Source organism: Somniosus microcephalus, chromosome 1 (assembly GCF_052327205.1).
Source record: "Somniosus microcephalus isolate GS21.2 chromosome 1, FLI_Smic_1.0, whole genome shotgun sequence".
Taxonomy (NCBI): Eukaryota; Metazoa; Chordata; class Chondrichthyes; order Squaliformes; family Somniosidae; genus Somniosus; species Somniosus microcephalus.
In genome coordinates, this window is record NC_140987.1 from 125,426,736 (window position 1) to 125,452,503 (window position 25,768).

The window sequence follows — 25,768 nt, forward strand, 5'->3', positions numbered from 1 at the left end:
TGGTCCTGCCCCATCTTTGCGCTGCCGTTCTACTGGGGTTGGATTTTCAGTGCAACCTTAAGAGTGTCACATTAGCGTACGACGGACCCCTCCCCCCACTCACAGTCTGCAGCCAGCAGCTTTTAAATCGCCCGCCGCGCACCATTTGCAGCCTCTCCACCCTTAAAGTCCCCCCCCCCTCCTTGTTCGCTAACCTCACCCGCGACTGTAAGCCCATCGCTACCAAAAGCAGGCGTTACAGTGCCGGGGATAGGAGCTTCATTAAATCCGAGGTAGCAAGACTCCTGAAGGAAGGGATTATTGAAAGTAGCACCAGCCCATGCGAGCACAAGTGGTGGTAGTGAAGACTGGCGAAAAACAGCGCCTAGTTATTGACTACAGCCAGACGATCAATCGCTACACCCAGCTAGATGCATACCCACTTCCCCGCATATCTGACATGGTCAATCAGATAGCACAATACCGGGTGTTCTCAACGATTGATCTGAAGTCGGCATACCACCAGCTCCCCATCAGGGCTGAGGACCGCCAGTACACAGCTTTTGAAGCTGACGGTCGTCTCTACCACTTCCTCAGAGTTCCCTTCGGCGTCACCAACGGGGTTTCAGTCTTCCAACGGGAGATGGACCGGATGGTTGACCAGAACGCGCTCCAGGCCACTTTCCCCTATCTAGACAACGTCACCATCTGCGGCCGCGACCAGCAGGACCATGATGTTAATCTAGAGAAATTCCTCCGTACGGCCCAGCGGCTGAACCTAACATACAACAAGGACAAATGTATGTTTCGTACCAAGCGCCTAGCCATTCTTGGCTGTGTAGTGGAGAACGGAGTCATCGGCCCCGACCCCGACAGGATGCGCCCCCTTATGGAGCTCCCCCTCCCCCACTGCCAAAAAGCACTGAAGAGATGCCTAGGGTTTTTCTCGTACTATGCTCAGTGGGTGCCCAACTATGCGGACAAAGCCAGACCCCTCATCAAGTCCACCTCCTTCCCCCTGACAGCAGAGGCCTGTGCAGCCTTCACTCTCATAAAAGGAGATATTGCGAAGGCCACAATGCACGCAGTGGATGAGTCCATCCCTTTCCAAGTGGAGAGCGACTCATCCGACTTTGCCCTAGCTGCAACCCTCAACCAGGCGGGGAGACCCGTGGCCTTTTTCTCAAGGACCCTCCAGGGCCCCGAGATTCGACACTCCTCTGTCGAAAAGGAGGCCCAGGCCATTGTGGAAGCTGTGCGACATTGGAGGCATTACCTGGCCGGAAAACGATTTACCCTGCTCACTGACCAGCGTTCAGTAGCTTTTATGTTTAATAATAAGCAGAGGGGCAAAATCAAGAACGACAAGATCTTGAGGTGGAGAATCGAACTCTCCACCTACAATTACGATATCTTGTACCGGCCCGGGAAACTCAATGAGCCCCCAGATGCCCTATCACGTGGTACATGCGCCAACGCGCAGGTCGATAGACGGAAGACCCTCCACAATGACCTCTGTCACCTGGGGGTCACCAGGTTTTTTCACTTCATCAAATCCCGTAACCTGCCCTACTCCATCGAGAAGGTCAGGACCATGACCAGGAACTGCCAAATCTGTGCCGAGTGCAAACCGCATTTTTATAGACCAGACAGAGCAAGCCTGATCAAAGCCACGCGCCCCTTTGAACGGCTGAGCGTCGATTTTAAAGGGCCCCTCCCCTCCTCCGACCGCAATGTGTACTTCCTCAACATAATTGATGAGTACTCCCGTTTCCCGTTTGCCATCCCTTGCTCAGACATGACCAGTACCACGGTCATTAAATGTCTGAATGACCTCTTCGCCTTGTTCGGTTTCCCTAGCTATATTCATAGCGACAGGGGCTCATCCTTTATGAGCGACGAACTCCGGCAGTACCTGCTCTCGAGAGGTATCGCTACAAGCAGGACCACCAGCTACAACCCCCGGGGGAATGGCCAGGTGGAAAGGGAGAATGCGACGGTCTGGAAGGCAGTCCTTTTAAACTTGAAATCTAAGGGCCTTCCGACCTCTCGCTGGCAGGAAGTCCTCCCTGCGGCGCTCCATTCCATTCGGTCACTGCTCTGTACAGCCACCAATGCTACCCCTCACGAGAGAATGTTCTCCTTCCCCAGGAAGTCCACATCGGGGATCTCATTACCGACATGGCTGACTTCTCCAGGACCCGTCCTACTGCGGAAGCACGTGAGGTCCCATAAGACGGACCCCCTGGTCGAGAGGGTGAGCCTCCTCCATGCCAACCCTCAGTATGCTTACGTGGTGTACCCGGACGGGCGGGAGGACACAGTCTCTATACGAGACCTCGCACCTTCGGGTGCTCCCGAAACACCCCCCTCGCCATCCACCACTACCCACGCCTACCCCCAGTACGCTTATGTAGCGTACCCGGACGGGCGGGAGGACACAGCCCCCCATACGAGATCTCGCACCTTTGGGTGCCCCTGAAACACTACCATTGCCATCCACCACTACCCACAGCCCAACCCCGCTAGACGGCATGCCGCAGCCCCAGGACCCGTCATTGACCACCCAACCACTCAGTGAGACGCCAGACTCAACGTTGGATGCTGCACCATCACCGCCGCCACCATGACGATCAGGACGGCATACAAGGCCACCTGATAGACTTACTTACACAAACCTTTAGTACACTTCACCCCGCCGGACTCAATTTTAAACAAGGGGTGAATGTGGTAAACCACTGTTGTTGTTGTTGTTGTTACACACTGTTGTACCTATGCATGCCTCAACATGTCTCGGCTGGCTCCACCCACACAGGCCCCGGTATAAAGGTGATTGACCTGCAGCCCCCTGCCTTCTTGGAACCCAGTCAACCACGAGAGGCATGCTCTGTTCTTTGCTAATAAAAGCCTTTAGTTACTCTCTTAACTCTCAGTCTTTTATGAGTAATTGATAGCGCATCAGGAACGCTGATGGGCTATCGCGCCTGCCACTGCCAACGGTGGAGGAAGCACCAGCAGTGGACCCTATCGAGGTATTTTATTCGTCGATAATTGAACGATTGCCAGTAACAAACGCGGATATAGAGAAGGAGACCCGCAATGATCCGACGCTGTCACGGGTATATGAATTGACGGTGAGGGGATGGCCAACACATGGCGACTCACTGTTGCCAGCATTCTCATCCAGAAGAGAACAGCTGTCAGTATGCCAGGGGACAGTGATGTGTGGATCCAGAGTGGTGATTCCACCCAAGTTAAGGGAGAGAGTGCTAAAGGAGCTACATGAAGGTCATCTGGGGGGCGTGAAAATGAAAAGCCTTGCTAAGGCTTATGTGTGGTGGCCGGGAATCGATCAACAAATCGAAGACCTAACTAAGAGCTGCTTAGGATGCCAGAAGGTCCAAAATGCACCACCACATGCCCCTCTACACCCATGGGAGTGGCCCTCCTCTCCATGGCAATGGGTGCACATTGATTCCGCTGGTCCATTCATAGACTCAATGTTCTTAATAGCAGTGGATGCTCATTCAAAGTGGCCTGAGCTGATAAAGATGTCTTCAACCACTACAGAGAAAACGATTGCAGTCCTACGGACCATATTTGCCAGAAACGGTTTGCCAGAGCAGATCTGCTCTGATAATGGACCACAGTTTGTGTCCGACGAGTTCCAAAAATTCATGAAAAGGAATGGGGGTAAGGCATTACACATCCGCCCCGTATCATCCAGCCACCAATGGATTGGCTGAGAGGTTTGTACAAACCTTTAAGAAGGCGATAAAGGCCATGTGCAACGAGGAAATTCCACTACAGCATAAGATGGACAATTTCTTATTAGCCTACCGAAACGCGACACATGCAGTTACCAACCAGACCCCGGCCATGATGTTCTTTAACAGAAGGTTGAGATCTCGTCTGGATTTGCTCAGACCAAATGTGCGAAGAAATGTTGAGGACAAACAATTCCAGCACATCAACGAGAAGCCGACAAGGAGCTTCAATGTAGGGCAACCAGTCTTGGCCCGTGACTATCAAACAGAGAAGTGGCAACCCGGAACGATATGTACAAGGCAGGGGCCATTAATGTACACAGTGTGGCGTTACCACATTGGGGAAACACTGTGTGTATGTAGATAAACCTGTATAATCCCCTTTTAACTGCTGTATTCCACTCCCCCCGCAAGACAGTTGCAAGCTGAGAGGAATAAGGCATGTTCAGACTTGCCTGCTGCTGAGAGAAGGAAAACCAATCAGGTTCCAGCAGGTGACCAATCCGTGAGTCATCACAGGTTCGCTGGCTTTACGAATTCAGTACTGTATTGTGAGAGTTGGAGTAAAGACCTATTTCTTGTAGCTCGCTGTGTTGCCTATTTCTTTACGCGGGAGACTGTAGTCTCCCACAACAGTAAATGTCGGGGAGAACATTGTGAGATGCCACGTCAATCAGATCTTAGCGTCACAGGAAGGCGTCAACCCCATGTCTCGAGTACCTGGGGATGAACCCGACATACCGGTAGCATCTACTTCAGACCCAGTAGCAGTGGAACCCGATGAACTACCCGATGAAAAGGGGTCAGAATTGCCTCTGCACCAAGAACAAGAACCTCCGGAAAGGCGCTATCCCGAAAGGGTCAGGAAGCCGCCCCAAAGACTGAATCTATAAATGGACTTTTTGTTATTGAATGTACATGTAAAAATGTAATTGTTATTTGAATATTAAGGGGGTATTAATCTAAAAAGGGAGGAATTGTAGTGTATGTGCTTTAAGTCAGAACTACTTTTTACAGCTCCTGTATACTGTATGTAGTACCGGCAGTAACCACACCGGTATATAAGCTGTGCGCATGCCTCTGTACTCCAGTCTAGAGATGACCCTCCTCCAGTAAAGACCTGTTGTTTGTTATATACAGCATCCGTGTAATTCTTTATCCACTGAACCACGGATCTAACACCTAATGTCAGAGGTCTAGCCATGAAGAAAAGCTGAAGAAATGTGGCTTTCAGCTTTGAAAGGAGAACTCAAGAGGTGGTCTTATAGAAGTACATGATAGTTAACAGCATGGAAAAAGTAAATTATGTGAAGAGGACAAGGCGACTAAACAAGTAAAAGGTAAATTTAAGACTGATGTCAGGAAGATGTTCTTCACACAAAGAGTGATCAACACATGGAATAGGTTCCTATAGCAACGGAGGCAAAAACGCTGGATTGATTTAACAGCCAATTGGATGCTGTAGTTGGGACAAAAATGCAAAGTAGGGATATCCAAAGCACATATTTTTAGGTATTCTAAATCAAAGTTGTTTTTCCAAACTCTTCTCATTTGATAGGACAATTTTAATTTTAATTCTCATCTTCAAGTGTCTGGTGGCACAAGTGTTCAAGTTGGCAGATTGTCAGACCCGAGTGCGAAGCTGAATACAGTACTTGCTACTAATGAATTTCTAAATCACTGATGGCTGCAGGTTGATACCCAGCACCTAAAAGATGCTATTCCCAGCTAGTTCCACAGAAACGCTCACAGGCCGAGCCCATGCTTGGCAACAGCTGAACATCTCTGATCACTTCCCACCCTGAAATCTCTGGTCTCCTTGAGATTGTAGAAAGGCAATCAAGAATTTGAATTAAAGTACACCCTTTTGATTCATCCCATCCCCCACAAGACTGAAGTCAACAGATTTTTAGTAGGTAATGGTATCAAGGGATATGGATCAAAGGTGGGTAAATGGAGTTGAAATACACATCAGCCATGATCTAATTAAATGGCGGAAATAGCTTGAGTGGACAAATGGCCTACTCCTGTTCCTATGTTCCTTAAATAACGTATCGCTTTACGAGTGTTTTTTCTTTTAATATTCCTTACATTTTGAATAAAGTGCTAATCTGATAAAGGAAAATTTGGTGCACTAATTTCTTAAGTAATTTACGAAGTCAATAAAACTAACCAAATCTCTTTCCCCATCCCCCCCGCCCCCCTGCCCCCCAACTCATACTGAGCCTTTTTTAGGGCCTCAAACTCCCTCTAACACTGAGCAATATTACACCACATCCACTGAGCAAAATCGTAACCTTTACCTCCTCCCATAACAAACAAGATTTTGGCCCTCAATCTCCCTGCCTGCCTGCCCGCCCCTCCTCTGCGCCCCCCCCCCCCCCACCACCAAGCAAGATTTGTACCGCCTTCTATCCCCATGGCTGCATGCCACATTCTAACCGTTGCCCCTCGCAGGCTACCTTATCCTGCATCATTTCCCTTTCACTGCTACTCTGCACCCCCCCCTCCCCCAGGTCACCTAATGTCACCTGTAGTCAAATACCATGATGACACTCATTTTTAAGGCTCTTGGATATGTTTCCAAGTCAGGATGGTGTGTGAGTTGGAGGGGAACTTGCAGGTAGTGGTGTTCCCATGCGCCTGCTGCCCTTGTCCTTCTAGGTGATAGAGGTCGTGGGTTTGGGAAGTGCTGTCGAAGAAGCCTTGGCAAGTTGCTGCAGTGCATCTTGTAAATGGTACATACTGCAGCCACGGTGCGCCGGTGGTGGAGGGAGTGAATGTTTAAGGTGGTGGATGGGGTGCCAATCAAGCGGGCTGTTTTGTCCTGGATGGTTTCGAGCTTCTTGAGTGTTGTTGGAGCTGCACTCATCCAGGCAAGTGGAGAGTATTCCATCACACTCCTGACTTGTGCCTTGTAGATGTTGGAAAGGCTTTGGGGAGTCAGGAGGTGAGACACTCGCCATAGAATACCCAGCCTCTGACCTACTCTTGTAGCCACAGTAATTATGTGGCTGGTCCAGTTAAGTTTCTGGTCGTGGGGGATTCCGGTATGGTAATGCCGTTGAATGTCAAGGGGAGGTGGCTGGACTCTCTTGTGGCAATGGTCATTACCTGGTACTTCTATGGCGCGAATATTACTTGGCACTTATCAGCTCAAGCCTGAATGTCATCCAGGTCTTGCTGCATGCGGGCATGGACTACTTCATTATCTGAGTTGCAAATTGAACTGAACACTGTGCAATCATCAGCGAACATCCCCACTTCTGACCTTATGATGGAGGGAAGGTCATTGATAAAGCAGCTGAAGATGTTTGGACCGAGGACACTGCCCTGAGGAACTCTTGCAGTGAGGCCCTGGGGCTGAGATGATTGGCCTCCAACAACCAAAACTGTCTTCCTTTGTGCTAGATATGACTCCAGCCAGTGGAGAGTTTTCCCCGTGATACCCATTGACTTCAATTTTACTGTGGCTCCTTGATGCCACAGTTGGTCAAGCGCTGCCTTGATGTCAAGAGCAGTCATTCTCGCCTCACCTCTAGAATTCAGCTCTTGTCCATGTTTGGACCAAGGCTGTAATGAGATCTGGAACCGGGTGGTCCTGGCAGAACCCAAACTGAGCATTGGTGAACAGGTGCTGCTTAATAGCACTGTCAACAACAGCTTCCATCACTTTGCTGATGATTGAGAGTAGGCTGATGGGGCGATAAATGGCCCGATTTGATTTCCCCTGCTTTTTGTGGGCAGGACAAAACTGGGCTATTTTCCACTTTGTTGGCTAGATGCCAGTGTTGTAGCTGTACTGGACCAGCATGGTTAGAGGCGTGGCTAGTTCTGGATCAGAAGTCTTCAGCACTGCAGCTGAGATGTTGTCAGGGCCCTAGCCTTTGCTGTATCCAGTGCACAGCCATTTCTTGATATCACGTGGAGTGAATCGAATTGGGTGAAGACTGGCTTCTGTGATGGTGGGGACCTCAGGAACAAGCTGAGATGGATCATCCACTTGGCACTTCTGACTGAAGATAGTTGCAAACGCTTCAGCCTTGTCTTTTGCACTTACGTGCTGGGCTCCGCCATCATTGAGGATGGGGATATTCACGGAGCCTCCTCCTCCCGTTAGTTGTTTAATTGTCCACCACCATTCACGACTGGATGGGGCAGAACCGCAGAGCTTTGATCTGATCCGTTGGTTGTGGGACCACTTAGCTCTTGTGTATAGCATGCTGCTTCTGCTCTTTAGCATGCATGTAGTCCTGTGTTGTAGCTTCACCAGGTTGGCACCTCATTTTAGGTACTCCTGATGCTGCACCTGGTATGCTCTTCTACACTCATTGAGCCAGGGATGGTAACTGGTTGGGGTTGCGTTCACTAGTACCCCAGGCGCATGATTAGATCCCATATATCCCAGCCAGAAAGGGGCTGTCTGTGTTGCCTCCTTCCTTCGGCTTCCTCCTCCTCCTCCTGCTCCTGAGCTGGTGGCCATATCCCTGGTGGCAAGTGCTGTGCCCTCATGATGGCCAAGTTGTGGAGGATACAGCAGACCACCACGAATCGGGACACACATTCTGGTGAGTACTGTGGGGCTCCTCTATGATGTTTCATGTGGCAGCATAGCTCTCGTTGTACACTTGCTGGCCACGTGTGGTTGTGTTGCGGAGCGGAGTCATGAGCCAGGTGGTCAAGGGATAGCCCTTGCTACCCAGTAGCTCAACAACGCTCTGCCACAGGGGTCGGTGCTCCTACCAGCCCTTTTCAACATCTATACGGTGGACATACCCTGCACCAAATCCCGGAAGTTCGCGATGACCTAGCACTGCTGACGCAGGTATCAACATTGGAGGAAACAAGTAGGAGGCTAACAAGAGACCTGGACCTACTGGAATGCTACTTTCGGACCTGGCGCCTCCGCCCCAATCCAGAGAAAACAGTTGTGTCGGTGTTCCATCTGAACAACAACGCCTCTGGGAAAGAAGGCGACTTACCCATGAACCACACCCAAAATACCTGGGCATCACCCTGGACAGGACTCTCGCCTATCGGCCTTATCTTACCAACACCGGCCAAAAAATAAAAACCAGGGTGGACCTGGTCCGGAAACTCGCTGGAACATCATGGGGGAGCACAGCCAGAACACTTTGCACTGCAACAGTAGCCCTAGTCTACTCTGCTGCAGAATACTGCTCTGTCTCATTGTCCTGCAGCTGCCACACAAAGATTGTGGACATGCAGCTAAATGCCACCATGAGGACGGTGCCAGGGATGCTCAAATCCACTCCAAATGAGTGGTTCCCACATTATCCCACCTGCCATTCGTCGCGACGCCACTGTGCTCCGTGAGATGGAGAAAATCATGAGCAACAACGACTGCCCCATTCACGAAGACTTGGAAAAACACACCACAAAAGCGCTTAAAATCACGTCTGCCTTTCTGGGAAACAGCAGCCAATATTCACGCAGCTGGTATTGACCCATTATCCAGATGGACAGAATCGGGGATGCATGCAACATAAAGAACCAACACCTCATCACTGATCCAGCAGCAGAGGTCCCTGGATTTGACCTCCCTCGAAAAGACAGTGGACAGCGCTCAACTGAATCCACACAGGGCATGGATGATGCGGCCATCTGCTCCACAAGTGGAAGATGAGGGATGACCCGAAGTGCAACTGTGGCCATGAGTCTCAGACCATGGAACACATCACATCATCCTGCCCACTAAGATCTGTTGTGGGAGGCACCTCATTTCTCCACTCGGCATCTCAGGAGACCATCAAATAGTTAGCCAAACTAGACATAAGCTTTTCCCATCATACAAAACAACAACAACCCAGTAGCCACCCTCTGCTTTGTCTTGGTGACTCAAAGACTGAGGGAATAGCGAACTGGCGCAGAATAAAAGCACCATGACTGCTGCCAGGATCCTGGTCAATCACCATTATGATGTGCTGAGCATGGTCACCCACTAACTACACATTCAGCGAGCGGAAACCTTTGCGGTTGCGATGCATCTCAGCATTTAGATACGGTGCCCGCAAAGTCACATGCATGCGTCGATGGGGCCCTGCACTATAGGGAAGCCCGCTAGCCTGTCAAAGCCATGTGCACGGTCCGCCTGCTTCTCTCTGTTCAGAGAGAAGACAATGAAGTCCCCTCTCCTGGCATAAAGAGTTCTCTTATGCAGCAGTGGATGGCGAACTGCGAGATGTTACAGATGTCACCTGCTCCAGCCTGGAACGATCCCGATACAAACAAATTCAGGACCATGGTCACCTTCACAACCACTGGCAGCGCTGTCCTTGCCTTAGTGTGAGGCTGCAGGTCTGGTTGCAAGAGGTGGCAGAGTTCTGTGAGCACATCCTTCGTAAAGCGCAGATGCCTCACACACTGCTCCTGGCTCAGTTTGAGGTAAGAGAATTGCTCACGGAAGACCCTAGATAGATAAGGACTCCTGCTGAGAGCCCTTCTTCCCCCCATCTCCTCTCTCTGCAAGCAGCTTGTTCCCTTCTTTGCAGCCTCTGCTGCATCTCCGTCGTGCTGCAGGCCAAGGGGGATGACAACTAGAGCACCCATGACTGGGAGCAAGTGGTGTGACCAGAACCCTTGAAGTCAGAAGCAAGGTCTTCTCCACTTGCAGCACCACTCCCTGTCACCTGACCAACTTTAAACAACTCTAGAAAGCTGCAACAGTTCCACAAGCTTACACACAACCAGTAGAAATTAATCAGCAACTGACTTGAGAGTGGTTGATGATCCTTTTAAATATCGCTGGTAGGGGGCCCTTGCAGCTGCTGAACGCATGTTCAGCTGTGCGAGGTTAACACAGGACGTTACTTCCAGTGTTGAGGATGAAAATGACAGCGCTGGCATCACATCAATGTTGCACGCTGATTAACGCCACAATCTGCCTACTCTACATACTTCTGGCACATGCTCCCAGCACTGACACTACTGCCCCCACCAAGACGCTACCGCTCTCACCGGCGTGGAATTGTCCGGCAAGGCACACACCAGAATTTTGCACACGCTGCTTGGACGCCATTTTCAAACCAAAACGGCACCTGTAGCATCCAAACATCTGGAGGTATGCAATCGAATTTCTAGGCCAAGGTGCCCACATGTGGTTTAAAACCTACATTGTTACTCCCAAAACATATGCATGTGTTTTTTTTTCTCTGCTTTGTAGTGGTGGAACAGGTTGACATGGTGTCATTACATCATCGTTTTAACAAGTAGTTTTATTAATGTCTCCCCTTTTCTTCCCCTCTGTCCTATCTAACTCCCGATCTGTATTAAAGTACTATTTTATGCCATTTTATAATTCATTTACCTATAGCTCAAGTGATACTTCTTAGCAAGTTCAAATGTCAAATTAAGTTAATTTCATAAATAAATAAAGCTAATTGCCAAGCAAGTTACTTCAAATAGATATTCTTGTAACTGTGTTTGGTCCAGGCTAAATAGAAAGAAAGCTGTATTTATTAACTGAGGCCTTTCCACATAAGTAAGAGACGGAAATTATTTTTATAATTTTTTGTTTTCATGTAATTTTTTAACATCAACTTTCTATCTGTCCAATTGTCCTATTGTCTCCGTGAACTTCACTGTACATCCTTCATTGTGCTATAGGTGAAATTTGCAGTGAGTTTTTTTTTACACTTATTGTTTTTCTTCTTCAGGATGCTCTGGCTACAGATGAGGAATTATTCAGTCAAAAAGCAGCTGAGCTGAAAGATGCACTAGAACAAATACACGCATTGGAACACAAAAAGGGGGAATATTTGGCAGCTTTAACAGAATCACAAGAAAGGTGTCACATTCAAGTGAGTTTATTGCTGTACCGTTTAATCAAATTATTTAATCAATTATTTTCAACAAATCTAAATAATTTCTGTTACAGGCAAAATGAAGGCAGGTGCATTAGACAGTTCGAAAGTCCCAGCACTAGGCTTTAGGCTTTCAATCAGAAGCTCAACTGATATTTTTACTTGGGCTTCCCCTGGAGTTAGTCAGTCGTCTGCTGAGTCATAAGGCAGCAAGACAAAGTTGGACTGGGGATGGGATGTTCTCTCTTTAAGCGTGTCAATCACACGCAGATGTGACAGCAATGCTGAAGTGTTACTAACTGAGGCAAGCTGCCACTTAGTAAAATGTGTGATCCCCCCTTGCCTTGTTTTTCTTCCCTTTTCACAGACTTCATGACCCTGAAAGTAAAATTCTCCCTCAAAGTCTAAATATCACTTGAAAGTGGGCTTTCAACTTTGGTTTGTCAGTTTAGAGTTCAACACTTCAGCTTTGAAGCTACCAGCTACCATCTAATTAATTCCACCTCCCCTTTTGTGATGATGTCATTTAATTTCATACAGGAATTTGATGCTGTAAGCACATCCTGAACTGGGGTAGCTGAGAGGAGTAGGATTTGTTACGACAGAAAGTGCATTGGAATATGGACCATTAACTAAGATGTGATTAGGGACTGAAGATGGCCTACAGACATAGGATCTTGCATACAAGAACCTTCCATAACTCATTGCCAGATTTCCAAAATGACATCAGGGTTCTGAGTGTTTTATGAGCATATATTTCTGATTTAATAACTGCACTCAGACGTGGAAACATTCCAATTCATGTTTGTCACCCATATTGTAACCACCACTTTTCCCCCAAATGAACATGTACTCTGCATTGTATTTCCAAGTTAAGCTTTGAGGAGAGGATTGGAACGGGTAAATCCAGGACATAAAATTAAGAAAGGTAACTGATTACTAAGTAATTATACAATGCAACCCATTTATAACAGACTTAACTGATGGAATACTGTTTTATCTGCTACAAACTGTTGCAGAGGGAGATGAGGAAACAACTAAAGTGTGCCCAATCCAGAGACTGTTAGTCTTGCATTAATGAGGTACTGTGCAAGGCTTATGTTGGCAGGGGATCCAGTAATAGTGATCTGGCGTTCTGTTGAGCTTTCTGCCGCATATATTCAAAGTTGGTGAGTGTTGGGTAATTTCGAACTGGGAGGATAACAGACTTAATTAGAAAATGGTCTTTGTGCTTTTTGATATTTTTAGCTTTTTGTGTTCTTTAAGATAGTAAGGTCAGGAAGCATTTCTTGGCTTTTGGGAATTCCACAGACTCCTGACTCTCTGATCCTTGGTTGTAGCCAAAAACAGGCTGCAATTGCCATTTACTGGCAAATATCTGCCAAAATCAAATCCTTGTCTGAACACTGTCCAAAAAGAAACTCACTTAGACCCACCTTATAACCAAATAAAACTTGGACCAACCTAATAACTCTAATACTTCAATATTGAATAATTACTCAATTTTCCTGATTAAAGGAGCAACATTTTATTAAAACTATTTACCAAAAGCTGCAGAAATAAAGTGCCATTTAAGCTGCAGGCTCATTTCTCAACTATCAATTTTTGCTAGGTGTTTTTCTTTGTAACCTAACTTATTACTACTACTACTGCTACAACAACAGCATTTATTGTAGAAAACCACCCCAAGGTACTTCACGGAGCTATAATTTAAAAACAATGAGCAATATTAGGAGGGCTGACCAAAAGGTTAGTCAAAGAGGGGGGTTTCTATTGCCCATCTTCCAAATGGCTGCATGGCACTTTTTACCCCCGCCCCCTCCAAATACCACAGGCCAAGAAAAACAAGTGCAAAAGCCCTGATCATGCACAATGTTTTTATGGAAAATAAATAGTCCTTCAATATTAACCAAATAAAAAGATCTGCCTGTTACTGCCTTTGGATTTTGGTAGATGTGGCCCTTTATCTGATTTACCCACTTTTCCAGGTAAAATGCATCTGCTATAAATGGAGTGTACCATAAATAGGAAAAAAGAACTTATTTATGCTTATTTGCATTAAATCAGTAACTTTTGACAATAGTTAATTAGTGGGTTCATCTCTGAGACCTGTGTTTGAATACAGCCCAGAGTGAAGGAATTAAAAACTGCTTTTATATTGGCACCATTTTAATTTAGATTTTAGGAGACTAGTCCCTATAAGCTGGCCACTGGTGTTTTTGCTGCAAAATCTCGCACCCTTGCCGCAGTGGCTGACCTCTAAACAGTTTTTCACGAGATAGGGAAAGAAAGAAATAGCTTGCATTTAAATAGCACCTTTCTCCTCAACAGTACATCCCAAAATGCTTCACAGCCAATTAATTGGTATATAGAAAGTAGGGTCAGTGAGTCATACAATGAACGAAATGTATTAAGAATAAAGGAAAGGCAATGAAAATAAGGAGAAAACATGCAAATTGTTACTTCTCAATCTCCAGGCCCGTGACCATACTCAACACTCTACATGTTTGTTCCACATTTTTTAAGGTCTGTGTCCCACATTGTTTGATCTGAAGGTTAAGAGAAATGAGTAGGATACGAATTGCACTCGTAGGGCATGCCACTATCTTAGCCATGCCATCGGTGGGTTTGGGGACAACAAAGTGAGTGGAGAATAGGTACTTTCCCACTAGGGGAAGACAAAATTGGAGGACCAGTCATGGTGCACTCATGCATTTCTTGGTGATTTATTCAACCAGGTGATCTGACTACTCTTTCAGTCAAGAAATGGCATGAGACATGAGATATCTGAAAGCTAGGAGAAAATTTTAAATTTAAAATCTGGGAGAAAAGAAATAGAAAACTAGGATTGCTTTGTTTTCTTTACTGTTTTCTTTTTAATTTCACATTTACAGAATGATAAAATGGTTGAACAACAACTTCTTATTGATCAACTCCAGGGAGAACTACAGGTCCTTAAATCTGACAAGTTTTCAATTCACAGCAGAGGTTCAGAAGGAGCAGCTTCAGCTGTGACCACAGCAAGAAGACCTCACAGTGTGCCATTATCTAATATCCATCTTAAATCTTTCAACATAATACAGACCAGTCAAACTACTCCCAGCACAGACTCCAGAAAGGTATTTGTTTATTGACAGAAAATGACACTTCCATTTGATTAAATCTTGTATGTGTGTTGATTGTACTTATGTGAGATAAAAATACAAAGAGCTTGGGGGTCATTTTCACTCAGTACTGGTGGTTGCGACTTAGTCGTCCGTTATATGTCCTGCCCGATTTTTCTATATGTTTACTTCAATGGAAAGAAAAATTGGGCAGGGTGTATAACGAAAAGCTGCTCTGCTGCCAGTTTACCACCCCTGCCGAAAGTGAAAATGACCTCCATCCCTGTTTTTAGAAAGGAAGGGATTGATTTGAATAATCGGCAGCCTGCGCTCCGCAAGCAGGAGGCCCGGTGCGTTTTGAGGGCTGGGCCTCATTACCATGCTCACTCTTCTTCTTCTTCTTAGGCAGTCCTTCAGAACCGAGGATGACTTGCTTCCACATTAAAAATGAGTTCGCAGGTGACTGATGAGTCCAATGCGGGACCTACAGTCTCTGTCACAGGTGGGGCAGACGGTGGTTGAGGGGACGGGTGGGTGGGGTGCTTGGGTTGACGTGCGCTCCTTGCACTGCCTGCGCTTGGCTTCTGCTTGCTCCCGGCGAAGAGACTCGAGGTGTTCGGCACCTTCCCGGATGCTTCTCCTCCACTTTGTGCGGTCTTGGGCCAGGGATTCCCAGGTGTCGGTGGGGATGTTACACTTTTTCAAGGCGGCTTTGAGGGTGTCCTTGAAGCGTTTCCTCTGCCCACCTGGGGCTCTCTTGCCGTGCCGGAGCTCCGAATAGAGCGCTTGTTTTGGGAGTCTCGTATCGGGCGTGCGGACAATGTGACCCGTCCATCGGAGCTGATTGAGCGTGGTCAGAGCTTCGGTGCTGGGGATGTTGGCCTGAGCAAGAACACTGACGTTGGTGCGCCTATCCTGCCAATGGATTTGCAAGATCTTGCGGAGGCAGCGTTGGTGGTACCTCTCCGGCGCTTTGAGGTGCCTGCTGTACATGGTCCATGTCTCTGAGGCATACAGCAGGGCAGGTATCACTGCTGCCCTGTAGACCATGAGCTTAGTGCCAGGTTTGAGGTCCTGGTCTTCAAACACTCTCTTCCTCAGGCGACCGAAGGCTGCACTGGCACACTGAAGGCGGTGTTGGACTTCGTCGTCGACATCTGCCCTTGTTGACAGTAGGCTCCCGAGGTATGGAAAGTGGTCCACGTTGTCCAAGGCCTTGTCGTGGATTTTGATAATAATAATAATAATCATAATAATAATCAACTTTATTGTCATTGTTAGTGCACAAGTGCAGTACAACGAAATGTAGGCTTGCGGCTCCCGAGAGTGTACATTTAGATTAAGACATTTAAACATTCAACATTCATTTGGCTTGTAATACATTAACATAAACATAACCATAATAAAGTGCATTGGCAGATGTGCAGGCTTTAGAGTTTATTTGTGGAGTTCAGTAGGATGACAGCCCTGGGAAAGAAGCTGTTCCTAAATCTGGTCGTTCGGGTGCAAATGCATCTGTAGCGTCTCCCAGATGGCAGGAGGGTGAACAGACTGTGGCTGGGGTGGGTAGGGTCTTTGATGATGGTCCGTGACCTCCGTAAACAGCGTTTCTGGTATATGTGCTCTATGGTCGGTAGCCAAGTGCCGGTAATGCGTTGGGCAGTTTTGACTACCCGCTGCAGGGCTTTCCGGTCATAGTAGCTACAGCTGCCATACCATACTGTGATACAGTTCGTCAGGATGCTCTCTATTGTGCAGCGGTAAAAGTTAGAGAGGATCAGGAGTGACAGGTTACATCTCTTCAGCCTCCTTAGGAAATATAGGCGCTGCTGGGCCTTCTTCACCAGAGAGGAGGTATTGAGGGACCAGGAGAGGTCTTCCGTGATGTGGACTCCGAGGAACTTAAAGCTGTCCACCCTTTCCATCACAGCCCCATTGATGTGGATGGGGGTGTGACTTCCGCCTTTAGACTTCCTGAAGTCCACAATGATTTCTTTGGTTTTCTTGATGTTCAGGGCCAGGTTGTTATCGGCGCACCACTTCACGAGATGCTGGACCTCCTCCCTGTAGGCAGCACTGTGTGGCGGGGGCAGGTTGGTAGAGGACCTTTGTCTTACGGATGTTTAGTGTAAGGCCCATGCTCTCGTATGCTTCGGTGAAGGTGTTTACGATGGTTTGGAGTTGGCCCCACTGCAGCTTACTTGTGCCAGCTGGCTTAATATTGGGATGGAGGAGGGGCAAGCATGGGGGCGAGTATGGGGAGGCAGCGACCCACATTATTTTTGTGGAACCTACAGGAGCACTCCTCCTGATGGTCCCACAAAATAATTTTAAACTTATCTTTTTGGTGCCTTTTCTGGTGTACTGCCCGGTAAAGTAAGGTGCTGCATCATGGCGCACATTCTGCCCAGTTGTCATCAAAATTGCCATGTACGTCATAGGACCCCAATTTGCATATTAAAAGGGCCTACCTGTCTTCCTGTGGGTGGGTCAGCCTCCAGACCAGACTGCCTGATATTGTGCCAGCCCATTTGAGGATGATGGCCTCTGGAGCACTGATGTAAATAGGGCGATAAGCATTTTCAGACCTCTACAACCCTGCTTTTGCCAGGCAGCCCAACTTAAAATCTGTCCTGGAATTTTAGCATAAGAACATAAGAACATAAGAAATAGGAGCAGGAGTAGGCCAATCGGCCCCTCGAGCCTGCTCCGCCATTCACACAGGGGAGCGAGCCGGAAAGCGCAGGGGAACGAGCCGAAAACACAGGGGGATGAGCCGGAAAACACAGGGGAACGAGCCGAAAACACAGGGAGCGAGCCAGAAAACACAGGGGGGCGAGTTGGAAAACACAGGGGGGCGAGTCGGTAAACACAGGGGGGCGAGCCTGAAAACACAGGAGCATGTCGGAAAACCCAGGGGGGTGAGCCGGAAAACACAGTAGAGAACCGGAAAACACAGGGGGCGAGCCGGAAAATCCAGGGGAGCAGGCTGGAAAACACAGGGGGACGAGCCAGAAAACACAGGAGTGAGCCGGAAAACACAGGGGGGCAAGCTGGAAAACACAGGGGGACGAGCCAGAAAACACAGGAGTGAGCCGGAAAACACAGGGGGGCAAGCTGGAAAACACAGGGGGACGAGCCGGAAAACACGGAGGGGCGAGCGGGAAAATACGGGGGCGAGCTGGAAAACACAGGGGGCGAGCCGGAAAACACAGGGGGGTGAGCCGGAAAACACAGGGGGGTGAGCCGGAGAACATGGGAGCGAGCCAGAAAACACAGGGGGGACGAGTCAGAAAAAACAGGGGAGAGAGCCGGAAAACACAGGAGAGCGAGCCGGAAAACCCAGGAGAGAGCCGGAAAACATAAAAACATAAGAACATAAGAAATAGGAGCAGGAGTAGGCCAATCGGCCCCTCGAGCCTGCTCCGCCATTCAATAAGATCATGGCTGATCTGATCCTAACCACCAATCTACTATCACAGAACCATCTCCTGAATCTAACAGAATTTGACACACGAAATAGGAGCAGGATCAGGCTACATGGCCCCTGGGCCCGCTCCGCTACCCACAGGGCCATGACCGATCCGAACCTAGACTCATGTCCAAATTCCTGCCCGCTCCCCATAACCCTTAATTCCCTTTACTTCTAGGAAACTGTCTATTTCTGTTTTAAATTTATGTAATGATGTAGCTTCTACAGCTTTTTGGGGCAGCATATTCCATGGACCTACCACCCTCTGAGTGAAGTAGTTCCTCCTCATCTCAGTTTTGAAAGAGCAGCCCCTTATTCTAAGACTATGCCCCCTAGTTCTAGTTTCACCCATCATCGGGAACATCCTCCCCGCATCCACCCGATCCAACCCCTTCACAATCTTATATGTTTCAATAAGATCGCCTCTCATTCTTCTGAACTCCAATGAGTAGAGTCCCAATCTACTCAACCTCTCCTCATATGTCCATCCCCTCATCCCCGGGATTAACCGAGTGAACCTTCTTTGTACTGACTCGAGAGCAAGTATGTCTTTTCTTAAGTATGGACACCAAAACTGTATGCAGTATTCCAGGTGCGGTCTCACCAGTACCTTGTACAACTGAAGCAATACCTCCCTATTTTTATATTCTATCCCCCTAGCAATGAAAGCCAACATTCCATTGGCCTTCTTAATCACTTGCTGCACCTGCATACTAACCTTTTGAGTTTCGTGCACCAGGACCCCCAGATCCCCCAGATCCCTTTGTACTTCAGAACTTTCCAGTTTCTTGCCATTAAGATAATAACTTGCTCTATGATTTTTCCTGCCAAAGTGCATAACCTCACACTTTCCAGTATTGTATTCCATCTGCCAAATCTCTGCCCACTTACCTAGCCTGTCTATGTCCCCCTGCAGGTTTTTTATGTCCTCCTCACTCACTACTTTCCCTCCCATCTTAGTATCATCTGCAAACTTTGATATGTTACACTCGGTCCCCTCCTCCAAATCGTTAATATAGATTGTAAAGAGTTGGGGACCCCGCACTGACCCCTGTGGAACACCACTAGTTACTGATTGCCAGTCCGAGAATGAACCATTTATCCCAACTCTCTGCCTTCTGTTAGATAGCCAATCCTCTATCCATGCCAGAACATTACCCCCAATCCCGTGATTTTTTATCTTAAGCAATAATCTTTTGTGTGGCACCTTGTCAAATGCCTTTTGGAAGCCTAAATACACTACGTCCACTGGTTCCCCTTTATCCACCCTATATGTTACTTCCTCAAAGAACTCCAGCAAATTTGTCAAACATGACTTCCCCTTCATAAAACCATGCTGACTTTGTCCTATCTGTAAGTGTTTTTCAATCCTTTTTTTTAAAGTAATTAAGTCTTCAATATTCTTTTGCTTTTTTTCTCTCTCTTTCCATTGATTTTATTTTGTGTATTTTTATTTTAATAGATGAAGCGACCTTATAGAGAAACTGGTTTAGACAAGTGATTAGCTGGACAGTGCAAGGGAGTGAAATTAACATTGCTATATAAAGTTTACTGTACTGAAGTGGGTGCTTCAAACGTCTCGTCATTTCCACTTTTGGCTAATTCAGGTTCCCTCACATTGGTGGATCTGTGTCTCCTCTAAATCAGTTCCTCTGATGTCCTCAGCACTTCCTGCTTAACTATAACTTGTAGTTTGCTAATGATCCTAAAAGTGTTGTAGTAATTATGAATAGCAAAATGAAAGGCACGATATCGGGGAAAAGACTAAAGCTTGATAGCTGACCAAACAAAGCAAATAAGTGTTTGGGTGTATAAGTAGATCCAGTGGGGTAGAAGTTCGGACGCATAACTGACGGAGCACTTTCAACACACGCCTGAACAAGGATGCCTCAGGCCAGTTAGCATATGGGCTGGCAGGTAAGTCCTGAGGTGGGGGAAAGAGAAAGGGAGATGGCGTGATTGTGGGCCAGCAACAAACCACAGCAGTGCTTTGGAGCCAGTAAGGAGAGCCACTGCTCCCCCGGATCCACATAAAGTTTTTTTTTAATTACTTAATTTTTTTTCACGGCCTCCAGCTGTCCCTTGATGAACTGTAGGCTACTGATGAATTTTAAAAACTAGTGTGAGCATTCGCAGTGCATGATGCAACTACTCTTAACGAATTTCACGAATGAGCCCTGAAAGGGGCGCAAGATCGTGCCACTTAAAAAAGGCCTTGATGAATTTAGCAGCTGCCCAAATGCACACACAGATCGTGCACAGGCCATCTGACTGCTAAATTCGTCATCAGGCACAACAATGTTGAGTTTCTTCCCCAAAGAGTCCAACTCCAAGAGACTGATACTGGTACTTTATCAAGCTTTAGTGCAGAAACACTATTGTTCAGTACTATCAGTATGCATCCTGCCAACACTAAAAATTACAGTTGCTGTGAATTCGTGAAATAAAACACAGCTCATAAAAGTCACCTTCACTAAGGTGTATACAGGGCGAAAAATGAAGTTGTGCCCCCTTTGGGGTGCTAACTTCGCCGGGGCGCTAAAAATAGTGCCCTGGAAAAATTAGCACCCCCGCGACCGAAATTGAATGGTAGCGCCCCACGAGGGAAGCGGGGCGCTACTGGAAGCGCCCCGCCTCCCTCATGGGGCGCTGCGAGGGAATATCGCAGCGCTACATGCTGCAGCGCCATGCATGCCTTCCTCCCCTTCTTAAAGGGGAGGGGCCTTGCGCAGCGCGACCCAGGGCCCAGCTGGGCCCCCGGGGATCGGGAGTGCCGGCAAAAGAGCCCGGCACTCAAGATAAGTGCCGGGCTCATGGAGCGCAGCTGGCACTCTGCGGGTTGGTGGGGGGTGCGGGGGAGGCAGGTAAGTAGGCCGGGGACGACAGCGGAGGCAGGTGCTGGCAGGCGGCCAGCAGCAAAAATGGCCACCCGGCACCTCGCCTTTAAATAGCGCCGCCCCAGCCGCAGGTAGGCCTCCCTGACCCCATCGGACATAGCGTCCGGTGGTAAGTCGGGGTGCTACCAAAGATCGTGGCCGGGGCGCTCCGCACGGCGATGATGTCATCGCCGGCGGCGCAGCACCGCAGGGCGCTAACGGTTAGTGCCGCTGCTAACCTCCCGCTGAATTTCACGCCCGGGCGTGAGTTGGGGCGCTAACAGGAGGCGCAAAGCAACAGAATTTTTCCCCCATACATCTGTATATATATATATTTTTTTATTTTATTTTCAATATAGTGTTGTCTGTTCATTACCACCAACCCATGCACCTATAATGCAATAATAAACCTTCTATTTAGAACCTGGCACACAGATAACGCTCTATAGGCATTTTAGGCAGTAAGATCTGCAATATAATGAGTCATGAGAATCTGCAAAGGTATGTAACTGAAGAAAGCTTGCTATTACTGGACAGGTGCACACAAGCCCCGCTTCCTATGCTCTTGATCGGGTTGTGGCAGGTTTTCGAACACGCAGTCAGATTTTAGTGGGACATCTTGAAGAGCATGATGAGGTCCTTCGTCATAAATTAACTGATGATAGTGATGATGAGGAAGAAGAAAAGAAGAAAGAAAATGCAAAAGCACAGGCTTCCAGGTAGGAAAAATATGAGCTATTAACTTCCCAATTAAGAAGTTATAACCTCTTTCTTTTTGTATATGGTTTTACTTTGACTAACAGTCTGCTTATATTATAAGCACCAGAAAAACTAAAGGAAGGTGAACACATTTTCCCCCTCTGAGATATTAGCCAGAGAACACAGATTTTGGTATCTGCAGGTACCAAATACCAAGTGTTTTTATTGTATTCCAGTTTAATACAGTGGATTTACTTCAATCTTGGAAACTATGGTGAATAATGCCTTTTAACTAATTCAGCTTTACACTGCACATTTGAATTCTATGTTGTTATTCCTCCAGAAGAAAATGCTGTAGTTTTGTGGCAAGAAGCTGTGCAGCATGCTTGAGTGTAACAGTACATCTACTTTTAGCTTGGTGAGAGCAGTAGTAATCATTACAAGGAGACTAGAAAAAGATCAACAAGTTTAGTGAGAACTTCAGGATAGATAGAGGGGGAAATATTTGAATCGGATGTAAATCAAAAAGTGGACTCTCTCTTCCATTAACCTCCTCCTCATCAAACAAATCAAATCAATATGTATTTCCAATACATATGTGTGTTCATGGTATAGGTGTTCAAATAATGCAGATGTAGTAATCGATTAATTGTGATCAATGCACTGAAATATTTCTCAAATGTTCTGAAACAATTTATTGACAATATACAGGAAACTTTGCGATATCCGGCACCGACGGGACCGGCGTGATGCCGATCTATGAAAACTTCTGGACAGACCAGCGCTAATGTTGAAGGATACAGAGGTTTTCATCTCCGTATCTGGCAATAAACACTGTTGCTTAGCAACAGCTTGTAAACAGTCGGCCCGTACCTTGGAAGCGTCTCTGTAGCTTAGCAACAGCTTCAGAGAGGCTTTCCAGAGACTGACTGTTTAAAAAAATGCTAGAAGAAAAAAAAGAAAAAAAACCTAACAAAACGGCTGCTGATTTCTGCCGTTAGATCGAGGTTTCCGGACATACAACCTCCGGATAAACCAAAGTTTCCTGTAGAACAATTTACTAGATTTGGCATTCAAGGGCCACTAAAGCAAGGCACATGGTCTTTCTGTACTCTACATATCTCTCAAGTCTGGTGTGGAATGCATCAGTGATTATTTACTTGTAGCTTATTGTATCAAAATGTTCTTGTGATAAAATTTTGCTTGTGGTCGATGTCTATAATAATTTTATTTTGAAACCAAATTGTAAAGATATTTTCCCCTCTACTAGGCATTCAATAAATCAGACTTGGACTCAAAAACAAGCCCGTGTGATTAGTGACACAAAGTTATTCAAAAAAAATGTCTTCCATGTGGACAATCAAGAGCAAGATGACAACAGAACAGAATTGGAGTCAGAGAAAGGTACACAGATAGTTTGAGAGTAATCCGTGCACTAAGTAGCTATAACTTTGTTTTTTTTAAACCCAGGTGAGGAATGGTACACTTTTCCAGCTGGACAAGATGAAACATGCCCTAATAAGGTGTATAATGGGTTAGATGCAGAGTAAATTCCCATTCTCTATGCTCCATCAGCAATTTTTGTTTACTTATTAATAATTTTCTTTCTCGATTTTCTCCACTTTATGCATCATTACCTGACCACAAGGACAAGCAAACAGAGAGTACAGATAAAGGGAATGTACTCTGATTGGCGGGACGTGACAATTTCCTCAGGAATCTGTACTCAACTTTTCACCATATATATCAATGACTCGCATGAAGGAATAGAGAGTTGTATATCAAACTTTGTAGATGGCAATACGTTAGGAGCCACAGTAAGTTATGTAGATGGGAGCAGGAGTTACAAAAGGACAGAGATAGATTTAGTGAATGGGCAAAAACTGTGGCAGATGGAGTTCAATGTGGGGAAGTGTGAAGTAATCCACTTTGAATCCAAGAAAGACTATTTGGAATATTTCTTAATGGTGAGAGACTAGGAACTGTGGAGGAGCTGGGGAATTTGGTGTCCAGGTTGTAGTGTATGTACCTTTAAGAGCCCCAGGTGTGCTGTAATGCCGGTAATGGCCACTCGGGCTATATAAACCTGTATATTGTGTATATCCGTTAGAACCCCCCCCCAGACTTTGCTTAGTAAGCACCTATGAACCAACTCCTGTCTTCAGTGTCTTTATCAACACATGGACACTACAGTGGCGACGAAGTGGAAACGGACTTACCTGCAATTCGGCAGCACCTCAAGGACATCGATTCCTCGGGCATCCAGAAGACTCAAGAAAGTGAGAGAAGCTGTGGTTTCACCAGCTGGCCAAGCTGGTGGCAGGTACTGCGCTAATCCTTCCTGGGCGTCAGGCTGGGGCTCCAGCGGCTGGCTCTACAGCTGAGACAGGCAGCGAAATCGGAGGCAAGCAATAACGGACTGGGAGGGAACACTCAGGAGACGGCCGGCGCGGCAAGCAGGTCAGCGTTCAGACCTGGAGAGAAAGTCCGGCGGGAACGAGTCTCCAACTGTAAATAAATAAATAAATAAAAAAGAACGGAAACCGCGGGAAACAGCGTTGTCATCGGCAGCAGCGGCGGGAAAGCGCGGGAAGCGCCATATCTTTGCTGCAGAAAAGAAGAAAAAAAAAGCGCGGAAGCGCCATATCTTTTCTGAAATGCCTAAGTCTGGCAATATTGATGCTTTTGATAGCGAAATAGAGGATTGGACCACATATGTGGAAAGAGTAGAGGTATGTTGCACTGCAAATGGAAAAGAAGATGAAAAAAAAGCTTCAGTACTGCTGAACCTAATGGGCGCAAAGACATACGGGCTGTTACGAAATTTAATCACTCCAGCCAAACCAAAGGACAAGAATTTTAAAGAAATTGTTGATACCCTGCAGGAGCACTTAAACCCAACACCGCTGCTGATAGCGGAACGATTCAAATTCTTCAAGAGAAATCAACACAAGAATGAAAGTAACGCTGATTACCTAACCGAATTAAGAAAGCTATCAAAGTACTGCCAATTCGGGGCAGGACTAGCAGATTATCTTCGGGACAAATTCGTTTGCGGTCTCTTAAGTGAAGGAACACAAAAAAGGCTGCTTTCTGAAAAAGATTTAACATTGGACAAAGCTTTCAGTATGGCTGTATCATACGAAGCAGCAGCAAGAGGAGCTGCAGAGATACAACAAAAGACACAAGACTTCGGCACCCATGAAATGACACAGGGTTTCGAAAGATGTTATCGCTGCGGCAGATCCACCCATAACCAGAGGGACTGCTGGTTCAAGGACAAAGCATGCAGGCAATGCGGAAAGATTGCACACATTGCACGGGTATGCCGATCTGGACAAAATAAATCCACAGACAGAAGAAAAAAAATCAATAAAGAAAAGTACAGGAAGGTACAAATGATGACGGACAGTAGCTCCGAAGACCAGAAGAGCGATAGCGACTCCGAAAACAAGAGACTAAGCTGTCTCAAATTACATAATGTACTTGCCAAAGATGATTACCAAACCATTTGGGTTACCCTCACGATAGCAGGGTCCCCAGTTAAAATGGAGCTAGATACAGGATCAGCTCTAACTGTAATAAATCGACGGGATTACGAGAGGCTATTTTCGCATATACCTCTAAAAGACACATCCATTATCTTAAAAACATATACGGGGCAGAAAGTATACCCCAAAGGAAAAATAAGGGTGCCTGTTGTATACAACGGCAAAGAAATACAAAAATTGTATTTATACATTCTACAAGATGGTGGTCCACCGTTGTTGGGACGTGAATGGATCAGAAAGATACGTTTAGACTGACACTCCATTCAGGCACTGACGGTGACCAGTAAGAAAAAAAACAATGATGACATCATACCTGAACGATTAAAAGACATCTTGGCCAACGCCAAAGAAGTGTTTCAAGAGAAACTGGGAACCTTGAAAGGCATCACCGCCTCAATAAAAGTGGAAGATGCAGCAATTCCCAAATTTTTTAAGGCAAGACCGGTGCCATACGCAATACGTCCAGCAGTCGAGGCAGAGCTGGAGAATTTGGAAAA

General features: G+C 46.8%; 1 protein-coding gene across 1 annotated transcript in view; it reads left to right on the top strand.

The window, feature by feature from the left end:
- The window catches only part of LOC147124349 (kinesin-like protein KIF27), a 216,472-nt gene that overhangs the window by 53,111 nt on the left and 137,593 nt on the right, over positions 1 to 25,768 (top strand). Inside the window, exons 5-8 of the mRNA XM_085985335.1 lie at positions 11,423 to 11,566; positions 14,464 to 14,688; positions 21,559 to 21,740; positions 22,991 to 23,124. Coding sequence (XP_085841461.1) covers positions 11,423 to 11,566; positions 14,464 to 14,688; positions 21,559 to 21,740; positions 22,991 to 23,124 — 685 coding nt within the window. The remainder of the gene's footprint in view (positions 1 to 11,422; positions 11,567 to 14,463; positions 14,689 to 21,558; positions 21,741 to 22,990; positions 23,125 to 25,768) is intronic.